This window comes from Cynocephalus volans, chromosome 10 (assembly GCF_027409185.1).
Source record: "Cynocephalus volans isolate mCynVol1 chromosome 10, mCynVol1.pri, whole genome shotgun sequence".
In the NCBI taxonomy this organism is placed as follows: Eukaryota; Metazoa; Chordata; class Mammalia; order Dermoptera; family Cynocephalidae; genus Cynocephalus; species Cynocephalus volans.
In genome coordinates, this window is record NC_084469.1 from 23,445,979 (window position 1) to 23,460,947 (window position 14,969).

General features: G+C 39.1%; 1 protein-coding gene across 1 annotated transcript in view; it reads left to right on the top strand.

Moving 5' to 3' along the window:
* MYO1D (myosin ID) overlaps positions 1–14,969 on the top strand; it is a 348,112-nt gene that overhangs the window by 151,512 nt on the left and 181,631 nt on the right. Inside the window, exons 15-16 of the mRNA XM_063110087.1 lie at positions 3,357–3,523; positions 14,436–14,643. Of these exons, the coding sequence (XP_062966157.1) occupies positions 3,357–3,523; positions 14,436–14,643 (375 nt within the window). The remainder of the gene's footprint in view (positions 1–3,356; positions 3,524–14,435; positions 14,644–14,969) is intronic.

Here is a 14,969-nt window from a genome sequence, read left to right on the forward strand (position 1 = left end):
TAATTCAATTATTAGTGTTCCAGAATAGGGAAGAGTATTATCTGTGAATGCATAACAAATCACTATAAAATGCAGTGCTTAAAACAACAGTAGTTTATTATTTCTCATGATTCAGTGGGTTGACTGGGCAGTTCTGCTGGGCTCACCAAGCAGCTGCAGTCAGCTGGGGCTGGATAGTCTAAGATGTTCTCACTCAAATGTCATGGCTGAATGACTAGGTATCTTTCTTCATGTAGTTTTTAGTCCTGGGCTTCTTCACATGCTGGAAGAAGTGTTCCAAGAGGGCAAAACTGCTCAAGGATGAGTGTCTAGAAGTAACCCAGTGTCATTTCTGCCACATTCTCTTGGTTAAAGCAAGTCACAAGTCCATCCTAGATTTAAAGAGTGGGGTAGAGACTCCACCTCTTAATGGAGGTGCTGTAAAATATCGTGGTTTTTCATTCTCCCACAAATGACAAGGTAAAAAAGGGCAGCTGTGCTTGGCAGAAAAATTACCCCTGCATTGCAGCACCAACTCTCTGATACTAATTAGGTGTCCTACAATTCAGTGCAATTCTGACACTAACTACCCAGAGTTAGTCCACATTAGACCTGACAAATTGAAGGAAAAGGTCTCCAACAAGACTACCCTTGACATCAGACACTAGCTGAAAGTGAGGTTTCCAGGACATCTGTACTTCTGTATGGTGTGGGTGCAAATCCGGGGGTTCTCATGACCTCCCTTCAGGTTTAGTAGTTTTCTAGAATGATTCAAAGAACTCAGAAAAATGCTATACTTACAATTATGGTTTTATTATAAAGGATACAAATGAGCAGCCAGATGAAGAGATATGTAGGTGACAAGGTCTGGAAGTAAGGTTCGTGCGCAGGAGCTCCTGTCCCCATTGGAGTCAGGGTGCTCCACCCTTCCAATACATTGATATGTTTACCAACCAGGAAAAGCCTCAGTGTCCTGAGTTTTTAATCAGAGTTTCATTACATAGGTATGATTGATTAAATTATTAGCCACATGATTGAATTCAATCTCCATTCCTCCTAACCTCCCCAGACGTTAGGCAGCTGAAAGTTTCCAACCTCTAATCACATGGAGGGTTTTTCTGGTGACTAGCTCCCATCCTGAAGCTATCAAGGGGCCCAGCCATGAGCCACCTCGTTAACATAACTAAGATCCTCCTATCACTGAAGAAAGTCCAATGGTTTAAACCAGGGACAAAGACCAGACATACGTGCATGCACACACATACACAGTCAGAACCAGAGAGATGACATCATGAGAAAGACTCAACTGGCTGTTGCTGGCTTTAAAGATGGAAGAGGCCACAAGCCAAGGAATGTGGGTGGCCTCTAGAACCTGGACAAGATAAGAAAATGGGTTCTCTCCTAGATCCTCCAGAAAGTAACAACCCTGCTGATACCTGATTTTAGCCCACTGAGACCCATGTTAGACTTCTGACCTCCAGAACTCTAAGATAATAAAATTCTGTTGTTTTAAGTCACTATATGTGTGATAATCTGCTGTAGCAGCAATAAGAAACTAATACAGCAGGGCTTAGAAAAAGAAAGAAAACATTTCTCATCATGTGGACCAGCATGATAAATTGGAGCTTCCTTTTTAGGTGTTGAAAACTGTTATTCTGTTCAAAATGCAAGTAAATTCACATTCTTCAAATCTCTGCCAATTTTCAAATTATTTACTACACCTTTCCACCTCTAGCCCTCAGTGGAGCTCAAAACTGCCAGATTTAACTACAGAGGACTCTGTATCCTAATTAAAGTACATCTGTGTGTCTGTTAACAGATTCAGAGAAGAGAAACTTTTTACACTTACAAGTAGGATACATTTGACCTCATTGATTCATCTATTGATAATTTATTCATTATCTTCAGTATACCAGGATCTATCAAGGACAGTTTTATATTAAAGAGAGTTATGAGTCTAATTTATATTATACAAAACTCAGTTGGCAAAGAGGGAAGGATTTCTACCTGGGCTCCTTGATACAATCCTTGATACATCCCCAGGTAGTTTTATAAGTTCTCTACTTACCTATAAAGTTTAGTCTCTTTTTCAAAAGCACAAACTAATTCAATTATTATAATAATTATTATGGCTGACACTTAAGGAGTACTTACTGTGTACCAGAGCTACTGTCCTTGGTATGCATATTTTACTTTCTTTATCATATTTCATCTGTACCACTGTTGCTGCCTTTTTTTAATTTAATTTTTAAGTTGATAATAGTTGTGCATATATACGGGGTACAATGTGGTATTTGGATATGTGTATACAAGGTGCAGTGATCGAATCGAGGTTATTAGCATATCCATCACCTTAAACATTTGTCATTATTTGCATTGGGAACATTCAAGATCCTCTCTTCTAGCTATTTGAAATTACATAATAAACTGTTGTTAACTCTAGTCACCCTATAGTGTTATAGAACATTAGAACTTATTTCTCCTTTCTAGCTATATCTGATCTGAATAGACACTTCTCAAAAGAAGACATGCAAATGGCCAACAAGTACATGAAAAAATGTTCAACAGCAATAATCATCAGAGAAATGCAAATCAAAACCACAATGAGATATACTCTCACCCCAATTAGAATGGCCATTACTGAAAAGACAAAAAACAAATGCTGGTGAGGATGTGGAGAAAAGGGTATTCTTATAACTCTGTTGGTGGGAATGTAAATAGTACAACCATTATAAAAAACAGTCTGCAGATTTCACAAAAAACTACAAATAGAACTACCACATGATCCAGCAATCCCACTTATGGGTATATACCTAAAGGAAAGATAATCAGCATGTTGAAGGGGTACTTGCACCCCCATGTTTATTGCAGCACTATTCACAATAACCAAAATATGTGTCAGTCTTAAGTGGTGTCTTGTCTGGTTTTGGTATGAGGGTGATGCTGCTGCCTTTTCCTGTTGTGTTACTCCTTCAGTTACATTAACCATGTTTCCATAAATACACAAAAACTCAGTGTTTACATGTCTCAATTATTTACTCCCTAGTTTTATCCCCTTTCTGCTATTCCTGATGAATCCTAAAACATAATAAAACAAAAATCTAGCTAAATGCATGAGAACTTCTAACCTTGAATTGGGTGGGGAAGAAAGAATACTTTATTCACAAGTACAAGGATATTTCAAAAAGTTTGTGGAAAAATGGAATTAAAAAATAATATAAATCTTTCCATGAACTTTTTGAAGACCCCTCACATATATCTGAGAAATTAGAGGCACTGAGTTTAATTTGACACAGTTAACACTAATTATATATTTGTGTCCCTAGTCTGGGAATTTTCTCCAGTGAAACTTATCGTTTGTTGATTTCTTTCTTTAGGAACCATATTACGTACGTTGCATCAAACCCAATGAAAAGAAATCCCCACAGATATTTGATGACGAACGCTGCCGGCATCAAGTAGAGTATCTTGGACTACTGGAAAATGTGAGAGTGCGTCGGGCAGGATTTGCCTTCCGCCAAACTTATGAGAAGTTTCTTCACAGGTGAGAAGAGGCTGAGCAGAGAAACCTAACAGCACACTGAGAACTGCGGAGTCCTCCCCATACATGACAGTACTTTAGCACATATAAGGCACTCTGTAAATATTTGTTAAATGAACGAGAGAGCTGAGTAAATTGCAAATACGAAAGATTTCTGAGAATCAGCAGGAGTCCCTGGGTTCGTGGTTTATGGACCATGGGAATAAGTTCAGTCTTTTGGGGGGAAATGTGGGCATCATAGTAACAGTTGAAAAAGCATAGATTTGGAATCACATCTGTGTTAGAATCCCAGCTGTGCCACTTATTTGCTGTATGATCTTGGGCCAGAAATTTAACTCCTCCCTGTTTTTGCATCTGTAAAGTGAGTGTAACAACACCTTATTGGGCTGTTGTGAGGATTAAATTGACCTAAGTAAAAAGCCAAGGTGCCTGTCACATGATAGATGTTCAGTTAATGCTGCTTATCATTATTGGTATTAGTAATTATCATTAATAATAAAGTATTAAGAAGTTAAGCATGGAGGCCCTGAAATGAGTCTACTTGGTTTGAACCCTGACTTTGCCATTTTTTAGTGACCTTGGCAAATCACATAACCTTTCCATGCCTCAGTTCCCTCGTGTGTAAAATAGGGATAATAATAATAACTACCTTGAAGTGTTACTGGAGGATTAAATGCAATAATATATACAAAGCACTTAGAATAGTACCTGGCATATAGTAACCATTCAATAACTGTGAAATATTATTGCTGTTGTTAATAATGATAGCAATATTTGACAACTGGGAATCAGAAGAATGTTTTAAATTCTATTTATTTTAAAATATTTGTTGAACATTTTCCGTATTCTAGAATGAAGATTCCACAAAAATATGAATAAATAAAATATAAACCAGAAAAATAAAATAGTTTAGATTGGTTGGTCAGAAAAGAGTCTCTCTAAGGCGATAACAATGACAGGAAGGAGCCAGCCATACAAAGATCAGAGAAAAGAGAAGGTGGGGCAGAGGGAATAGCCAGGTAAAAGTCTCTATTGCAGTAATAAGTGTGACGTTTTAGGTAGTCCACTGCGGTTAGTGGATGCTGAGTAACAGGGCAGTGGTGTAACAGAGAGAGATGGACAAGGACCAGATCACTGAACTTTGTAACAGACTAAAACCATTTAGATTTTGGCTGGGTGTGATAGAAAACCACTGGTGAATGTGAAGCATGGAGTGACACAATCTTATGGACATCTTAAAGGGATCCTTGTGGCTGCCCTGTGAATGGAAGGGAAGGAGATGTTTAGGGATCCTATTGCAGGAGTCCAGAAAAGGTGGCTTGGTAACAGTGCCTTCAACGAGGGGTTGTTGTAGATATAAGAGTAGTGGACAGATTCGGGATATGTTTTGGGGATAAGTTTGATGAGATGTGCTCATAGATTGAATATGATGAGATGGGAAAGGAATGAAGGAGGTCAAGTAGATTTTGGCTTGATCATCTGGGTAAGCATGGTACCATTTGCTGAGATAAAATTAGGTTAAAAAATTTGAGGAGGAGGGCATGGAACAGGAGCAAGGATGAAATCAAGATTATTTTCTTGACTGTGTTAACTTTGAAATGCCTATTAATCATCTAGGTAGAAATATTAAGTTGGCTATTAGATATACCTACCTGGAATTCTGGAAGGAATTTCAGGCTGCACATAAAAGGTTTTGGAGTCATTAGTATATAGATTACATATAAAGTCTTGGGATTGGATAGAGAAAAGGAAGAAGTCCATGGCAATATTTAGATTGTGGTCTCACACAAAGCAACCGGTGAAGAGAAGAGAAAGGAGCAACCAGTAAAGTGGAAGAAAAACCAGAATACGATTATGTCACAGAAGCCAAGAGAAGATGGCATTTCTGGAAGAAAAGTGTGGTCACCATATGAAATGTTGCTGGGCAATCAAGTAATCAAAGCAGAAGCATAACCATTAGATTTGGCAACACAGAGGTGGGATAGAGCCTGATTTGAGCAGGATGGAAAAGTGAAGCAAGGAGTTAGATGTCTATAGACAGCTCAAAAATTTTTGCTGTGCATGAGAGCAGAGAAGAATGGAAGCAATAGCTGGAATGGGATGTAAGGTCAGCAGGGACTAGAACACATTTGTGTGCTGGTGGGGATGATTCAGAACAGAGAGAGAAACCAATGACTCAGGGGCAGGGGTAATTGTAATAATAACATCCTTGAGAAGGCAGGAAGAAATGGAATCCCAAGCACATGTGCAAGGTCAGTCACTTTAGACAGGAGCAGGGACACTGCATCCTTAGCAACAAGATACAAAGCAGAGAAGATGAATACAGATGCAGGAAGGCTTGAAGCTCTGCTGACGGTAAAGATGAAAATAGTCCTGTCTGGTTGCTTCTGTTTCCTGAATAAAGCATGAAGCAGTCATGAGCTGAGAGTGAGGGTTAGGAGAAGTGGTACAGTAGGTTTGAGGAAAATGAGAACATTCATTTTGGAGAGTGGGAAAGCATAGGTTTGTATAATAAGATTGCCACCAGAACAGCTGAGTGCCATTTGAGATTTGAGGTTATAAATGTAAGGTGAGACCACCTAGCATTGTCAGTTTTTCACCACGAGTGTTCAGCAACTTGTGTGCAGAAAAAAGAGATTGCACTAAATGGAGACTCTTGGAACAAATAAAACCTCATTAGCATAGTAGCCTGGAAACTTGGGATTCAGTTTTACATTGATCAAAAGGTTATGCTCAAAACTGACCATTTTCCCTTGTTGAGATCACAGTTGTTTAAAATTGGTTTTTGTTTTTTATGTAGGTCATGCAGTAGGAATGTTTTCGTGAGTAGAGATGTGTTCATTCTGAGTCTGGATTTCAAACAGTGTCAACTTGTATTATTAGATTTCTAGTCCGTTATTGTTGCTTGTGTTGTCACCTATTGAAAATTAGCAGAAGTTAAATATTAGAATGAGCAGGGTGGGAACTATAGTTACTCATACTATGAGTAACTATAGGATGGAACTGGGCCGAGCCCGTGGCGCACTCGGGAGGGTGCGGCGCTGGGAGCGCGGCGACGCTCCCAGCGGCCGCAGGTTCGGATCCTACATAGGAATGGCCGGTGCACTCACTGGCTGAGTGCCGGTCACGAAAAAGAAAAAAAAAAAAAAAGGATGGAACTGAACTGAAAGTATATCATCATAAGATAAAGTGGAAGTCATGGGGAGTAACTGAACTAAGAGAACAACTATAAATAAGCAAGCCTGATTTGGAGGGTTCAGGAAGTTTTGCAGGTGCATATTTTTTACTTACTTTTAATCTCATTTTGGACTTATTTTACTTTCAACTCAAAAGGTTTCTGTGTATTTGGGTTTTGGCATGCTATAAGGATTAGAATATGTTTTCTAATACTTATATAAAAATATAATAGAAAAGATTTAAAAGAACTTATGAATTTGAAATGTGGTGGTCCTAGTAGTACACACAGCTCAAATCTCCCATTCCCACTCCAGAACACCCCCAAATAATTTAAATATGCATATTTAAAACTAAGTAAATGCACAGCCATGCTATGGAATCAAGAAGGGGGGTTCTCAGTGAACTTGGAGGATGTTAGTCACTCCTAAATATGACATGAAGTAGATATGAAGACCTAGAAGTAACCCATAGACACAGTTATAAACAAAGACTGCCTTTGAGTCTCAAGCTGCCATTCAGGAAGCCATCTGGCTCCATGTTGGGGTTTACCATAGCTGCAGCACCAGGGGTTTGCCATAATAACCAAGACAAGTAACCACCTCAGCAGCTACAAGCTCCCCACTGTAAGCATAATGGCCAAGAACCAAGAAGCAAAAGTAGTCTACAAAGGCCAAGATGTACATGGAAGGACTCTGTGGCAGGAGATGAGATTAACCATCAAGCATCTGAGATAGACCAGAACCAATAAAAAGAGACTATAAGGTCAACAAATGAAAGCCTTACCCCCAAGTAATCAGGGAAAGGATTAAGGACATTTGAGTAAGCCTATTTAATATTTTCAGAAAGATGAAGAAGTGAATTATGCCCTGAAATAGGAATATGAAGTTAGAAACAAAAACTAGTAATTGTTAAAAAGAACTAGATATTTAAGAAATGAAAATCAGATCAAACACACCACAGAGTGAATTGTCCATCGGTAGGAGGCTAGGTCAACAACTTGTAGTATATTCATGCAGTGGTTACTAATCAGCATTGAAGAGAATGAAATACTGGTACAACAACAGCATGGATGAATATCTGAAGCATAGTCTTGAAAGAAGATAAACACAGAAGAGTACATACTTTACCTGCTGTTTAGATGAAGTTCAAGAATAGGCAAAACTAATTTATGACAATAGAAATCAGAACGGTGGTAACTCTGGGGTGGGGGAATGACTAGAAAGCAGAATGGGGGAACTCTGAGATGATGTGTCTACGTTGAGGTGTCAGTTTCAAGCGTGTATACATTTGTCAAAACTTATTGAATTATATGCTTAAATGTGTGTATTTTACTACATGCAAATTCTACCACAATTTAAAAAAAATTTTTAAGTGAATTAGTGGTCTGAGAGATCAAGCCGAAGACTTTTTCCAGATCTTATCACCAAGAAAAAGAGATAGGTAGTATTAAAGAAAGGTCTAGCAGCATATACGGTTGATCCAGGAATGGCAAAACCCATCTAATAGGAGCATGAGAAGGAAAAAATAGAAAGAATAGGGTAGAAGCACTATTAAAACAAACAATGGCCAGGAATTTGCCTGAACTAAAAAAAGGCATAAATCTTCAGATTGAAAGAGTATACTGACTGTAAAGCATATGAATTAAAAAAACAACAACAACAGATTTAAATGCATTAGGTTTACTTTCAGAATGTTACAGATTAAGAAAAATACTTATAGCTCCAAGATAAAAAGCCAAATTGCCTATCAGGGAATCATACTGACATCAGGCTTCTCATTAACAATATTTGATCAAGTAGACAAGAAGCAATATCTTTATAGTGAAAGAAGATAACCTTTATATTTAGAATTATATTGTATGCCAAATTACCATTCGAGAGTGTGAGTAAAATAAAAAAACATTGCCTGGGCTCAGAGAGTCTGTTCTTCATACACCTCTGAAAAATCTTCTAGAGTATATACTTCAAGGGGAAAAAAGGTGAATGCAGAAAAGAAACACAGGATGCAAAAAGCAATATTGAACAAATCAGTAAAACTTGTCAAATCTAGACAAGTGCTAACTGGCATGGAGAAAAAAAGAAGTCTTTAGTAATAATCGAGAACTAAAATTAAAATGGGGTGAGAAATAGAGATAAGTAAATATTTTTGTCCTGTTTATGGAAAGGATATAGATAATGATTAATTAGACAGGAAAAAAATTAATTTAAATGTGTTGAAATTTTCAAGACTAATTATTATAGTCATTCACATTTCAAAATGCTTGTTATATGTAACAGGCACCGTTTTTTTTTTAAGCGTTCCACGTTTAGCGGTCAGTGAAACTGACAACCACGTGAGGAGTATGTATTAACCCCATTTTATGCAAATAAGGAAACTGATGCACAGAAAGGTTAAGTAACTGGCCCCAGGTCACATAGCTGAGTAGTGGTGGGGCCACACATGACTCAGGCAGCTGACTCTGGAGCCTGCGCTCTGGAACACATGGCTTTCAAGTCAAAGGAGAAAATAAAATGGAATGAAGAAAATCCATTCTATCCTGGAGAAAACAGAGTAAAAAGCAACAAGAAAAGAGCACTCCTAATGTGTTGAACTCACCCTTTGAGAGACATACTTTTGGAAAAACTGAAGTCTGTGTAATTGATAATTATTTACGTTGAGATTAGCAGGGTGCTAGATAAGATGGTGAGGTGAGCATCTGGGAAAATAGCCTGTCCTTACTCTGTAGACTGTTTATCTTCCACTTTATATAAAATGAGCTTGTTCAAATTGAGAAATTATCATTTTACTTTATTGTCATACCGATTGAACCAATTAATAGTGGAACACAGGGTGGAATAGAAAGTATATGGTACATCAGCCTAATGTTTCCAGTGATGATGAGAGAAAAAGTAATACAGTGAATTTTTGTTTTTAGGGTCTGCAGGTTTTTTGTAAGCATTCTAGGTTTGTACCTAAATTTTTGTCACTTTTCTATATTTTCATTTCTTTTAGTGAAAAACGAGAGAAGGATTTTAAACATACTGATAACTTTAAAATCTGCTGAAGTCCTTTAGGGAGGTAAAACTAGTTGTCAGAAAGCAGAAGAGTTCAGCTTTTTAATTAGCAAGTTCAGGAGGCTGGTTTGCTAGAGAACTGGGGTCATGACCTTTGTGGCAGGCAGGAAGACAGAGCACCTCTGCACTGTGAGCTGAGCAGCATGGCAGCAGGATCACTTCCAGCTTCCGCAGTGTGCCTGAAACTTCAGACATACACCATTACCACCTGTATCAGCGCCCAAATGTGGACCCGTACTCTAGTTTTATAATGAATTTGGAAGGTTTCTGATTTTTTTCCTTTTTCCATGTGATGTGTGGTATTACCTCTGTCTTTGCCTTAAAACTCTTCCACTTGGCTTTGATTTCTGTCCCTATCTAACAAATGAGTGGGCTTTTAAATGTGTTTCCTTCCATTCTTTCACTGATCTGCAAATACCTATTGCCTCATAGTATGGTAGGCAACAAGATAGGCACATATAGGTACATGGTATATAGTGGGGAATGAAACAGAGTTCCTGCCTGCATGGTACCCACAGACTAGTGAGGGAGACTGACATTGAACAAATAAACTCACAAATCAATATGATGACAAATTGTGACAAATGGTGTGGGGAAAACAAAACCCCAACTAGTAGCCATAGAGAGAAGACTTGTGGGAGTGTGGAGGGTTGTGTTGATGTAGGAAGAAAAGACTTAAGGATGAGAAGAAGCCAGCCTTTTAAAGATGAGTAAAATGCATTCCAGGCAGTGGGAACAGCATATGCAAAGAGTCTAAAGCAAGAAGGAGGCAACCACATTACAGAACTCGAAAGAAACCAACGTGATTGAAGGATAGTGAAGAAGGAGGAGAGCAGTGAAAGACAAAAAATGATTTAAGGCTTTTTAGAAAACTACTGTGGCTAATGTATGCAGAACAGATTGGGAAGTAAATGGAAAAGAATTTAGGAGCCTATTGTAGAAAACTAGAAGGTGACTTGGATTAGGATTGCAGCAGTAAAGATGAGAATTGTTGGATTTTAAATATATTTTGGAGGTAGAGTCAATAGGACTTGATGATGGATTAGAAGTAATGATAGAGAAGGAAAGAAAGATATTCGCAGGATTCTGGCTTTAGTAACTGGGTGGATTGAGGTAAAAAAGACTGAAAGAGAAGATGCCTTCAAAACACACATAGACATTGGATATATGAGTCTGAAGCTCAGAACCAAGGGCTAGGCTAGGGATGATGCATTCATGAGTTGAAAAATATATTTTTATATTTTATGTATTTATAAGCACAGATATTACGTTATGTTTTTTATATTTAAAATATACTGTTTATTTTTTGTTTATTAATTTATTTTTTTACATTCTAATATGTTGCAGAGCAGTTGGTGGGGAGGGGAACAGGGAAGGAAATAGGGTAGGAGAAGGAGGAAGGAGGGGGACATGGCTGAGGCCCATGGCACCCCCCTCATTCCTTCAGGAGAGACCAGGGGGCTTCCATTGGTGGCTCAGTCATTGTAGGGCTGGATGCAGATGTCAGGGAAGTATGGCTGAAGCCCTCAGCCCCCCACCAGCCCAGCTTGGGAGCCCAGGGTGTTTCTGGTGGTGGATCAGTGGTTGCCACTAGGCTGGTTGCAGATGTCGGGGGTGGCAATGGCGAAGGCCCAAGGCCCACGGCCCACCACCACCCTGGCTCAGGAGCCTGGGGTGCTTCCTGTGGTGGCTCAGTAGTTGTCGCTGGGCTGGTTGTGGGTGTCAGGGGTGTGGCCAAGGCCCCACCCCACCATCCTAGCTTGGGAGCCCAGGGCTCTTCCTGTGGTGGCTCGGTGGTCAACGCTGTGCTGATTGAGGAAGTCAAGGAGCATAGCTGAGGCCCATGGCCCTCCCTGCTCCGTGGCTTGAGAGCCCAGGGTGCTTTCAGTCCTTCTAGGTTTTATAGATGTTCTTTGGTCATGTGAAACCTTTACTAGTTAATAAAAAACTTTGTCTCTGATCTGTGGGTATTTTGTTTTTTCTTTTAGTTCTGTGTTGGTTTATTTGCTGTTCCTAGCACTTAAACTCTGCACTGGAACTATTTTGTTGTCCTTTGCTTACTTCTACAGTGGGGAACTTCTTGTGGGGACCAGCACTTGAGCCCTGTAGTTGAGTTAAATTGCTGCTTTGCCGCTGAATCCCTGGGAAGGCTTTTTGTGCAGCTCAGGTTTTAATTGTTGACCTTGTATGTACTTCCAGGTCTTCTGAGTTCTGGTACACCTGGGTTGTGTGGAAACTCTGGTCTGGGCCTAAGACTTTTCAGCAAACTGAGTGGTCCTGCACTGATTGGGGGGCAGATCAGCTGTCCATGCTGTGCCTCAGTGTTCCTCCACTGTCTTCCCCCTGCCTGCACTCCAAACACATCCCATGGGACAGGCCATGCGCTGGTCCCTTGCAATGACTCACGGACCTCTATGTGGCTCCTTTCTTCTGTTGTCTGTGGCCCCTTGCTCCTGTGTGGGTCCATGGGAACTCTGTTAGTGGTCTTGCTGGCCTGAGAGCCACCAAAGCCCTCTTCTCCACTGCCACCTTCATGGAACTTCACATGAAGGGCACAACTGCGGCTTTTGCCAGCTCCTGCTCCATGTGCTCACCAGGGCCAAACTTGAAGCAGCTGGGATTCTACATGGTGGTAGCAATCCTTTCTTTCCCTCATCATGGCTTCTCCTGCCTTCATGAACTTCTTAGGTCTCTCCTCCTCTTCCCCTGAGCTCTAGCCACCCCATCTTGGCTGTTGTTGCTTTTTTAATAGTTGTAAATTGGTTGATTTGTGGGAGAAAGTGACACTGGGGACTGTCTGTTCCACCATCTTGACCAGAAGCTGCCTAAAGTATACGGTTTAAAGTAAATGGACTAGATGAAGTGATATGGGGAGAGTGTACGTAGAGAGAAACCCTGATCTGACCCTAGGACACACCAACATTTAGGGTACAGTGGTAGCCAGAGTAGCCACAAAGTGAGATTGAGAAGGAATATCCAGAGAGATAGAAAGAAACCAGGAGGGGTGTGATGTCACAGAAACTAAAAAAAAGTATGTCAAGAAGAAGGTAGTAATTAGCTGTATCAGATGCTGCATAGATGTCTATTATCTTAAGAAATATGAAACATCCTATGAGGAAAACTTTTAAAGACTCCTGAAAGGCACAGAAATAGACTTGAACAAATGGGAAGACATCCCCCCTTGTTCTTGGGTAGGACAACTCAACACTGTATATAAACTTAATGAATTTAATGTATGAACTCAATAAAACTACCATGAAGGGTTTTTTGGTCTTTGGGGTTTTTTTTGATTTGTTTATTTGCTGGATCCTGTTTTTTCCTGGAACTATAAAACTTGATCCTAAAGTTTATATGGAAAAATAAACATACTAGAATAGGTAGAAAGACCTTTAAAAAAGAAAAGAATGAGGAGAGACATTAAAAGGTACTTATAGCCTCTCTAATTAAAACCATGTGGTACTGATGCCCTGATGGACAGACAGAGCAGTGAAACAGACCAGAAAGTCCAGGATAAACTGAAACACATATGAAAATTTAATTTATGGTAAAAGCATATTAAATCACAGGGGGGAAAATAGACTTTTTAACATTGTTGAAACAGCTGTATAACCATTTGTCAAGAGATAGAATTAGATCCAAACTTCACACTGTATGCTAAAATAAACTCCAAATGTATCAGAGATCTAAACACACAAAATGAAAACATGCAAGTACTAGAAGAAAACATAGGTGAATTACTCTGCAACCTAAATGTGAAGAAAGCCTTTCTCACAATGACTTAAAATTCAGTCGCAATATAAGAAAAAAAATTACTAAATTTGATTACTCATATTAAACAACTTTTCATGGGTTGTGGGGAGCACTGTGGTAGGCAGCTTTATAAAATGGTCCTCATGACTCCTACCTCCTCTTATACCCAGTGCTATGTAATCCTCTTGAGTACAGGCTGGAACTAGTGATTCACTTCTAACAAAATGGAATATGATAAAAAGCGATGGGAGGTCACTTCTGACATTACGCTACAAAGACTGTGACACTGTGGCCTCTGTCTTGCTCACACTCACACACGTGAAGCAAGCAGCCATGTAGTGAACCACCTTATGAGAGGCCTACATGCCAAGGAGCGGTTGGCTGCCTGTATGAAGAAATGCTGTTAGTTTTTATGTATTGATCTTATGTGTGCAACACTGCTTAATTTTCTTTTAGTTATAATAGTTTATCTAAAGATCTGCTTGATTTCCTTTGAAGAGAGTCCTATTGTTCATAAGTAGTGTCAGTTTTGTTCCTTCCCCAATCATTTACCAATTTATTTATTGGTCTCTCTATCTTGATCAGACCTCCAGAACAGTGTGGAGTGGAACCCGTACTGCATCTGTCTGTAAAGAGAATGCTTCCAAGGTTGCCCACTAACAAATGATATTTGATGTGAAATTTTGATAAATTAGATTAAACAAGTCCTTTCTATCCCCAGTTTAGTAAGAGCTGTTATGAAGGAGCATTTTGTTTTATCAAAGGCTTTTTCTGCATCTCTTACTAGGCCTATGAAATGTACGTCTATTGCCATTTTGCTAAGGTTTTGTTGCATTTTGTTTTCTATGAAGCACCTTGAATTTTACTGGTTTTTCTGTTGAGATGACCATATGATTTTTCTCCCTTAATCTGTGCCCTGTTCTTTTTTCAACCAGATATAAGATGATCTCTGAATTCACCTGGCCCAACCATGACCTTCCTTCAGACAAAGAGGCTGTCAAGAAACTAATTGAACGATGTGGTTTTCAGGATGATGTAGCTTATGGAAAGACCAAAATTTTCATTCGAACACCCCGTACGTTGTTTACCTTAGAAGAACTTCGTGCCCAGATGCTTGTAAGGATTGTCCTCTTTCTACAAAAGGTAATTTTATAGTTTATATATCGGGAGAAGATCTTGCTTTTATGTTCTGAAAATTTTGTTGACTTTTTTTTTAATTCAAGAAATGTCCATGGATTGTATGTTTTTGTGTGTTTATGCGTATTTTAGAATGTTTTCTGCTGCCTTCACACGTGGAAATCTTATTTGGCTGCCAAAGACCAAAATTATTTTATCCTCAGAATTCTGAAGGCATTTTGTCTTCTCATATTTAGAGAGATGTTTGAGCCAACCTACTTGTTGTCTTTTGTAGATAACTGGTTTTTTTCCCTCAGCTTAAATGCTTAAAAGACTTTTTTGTCTTGTAATTC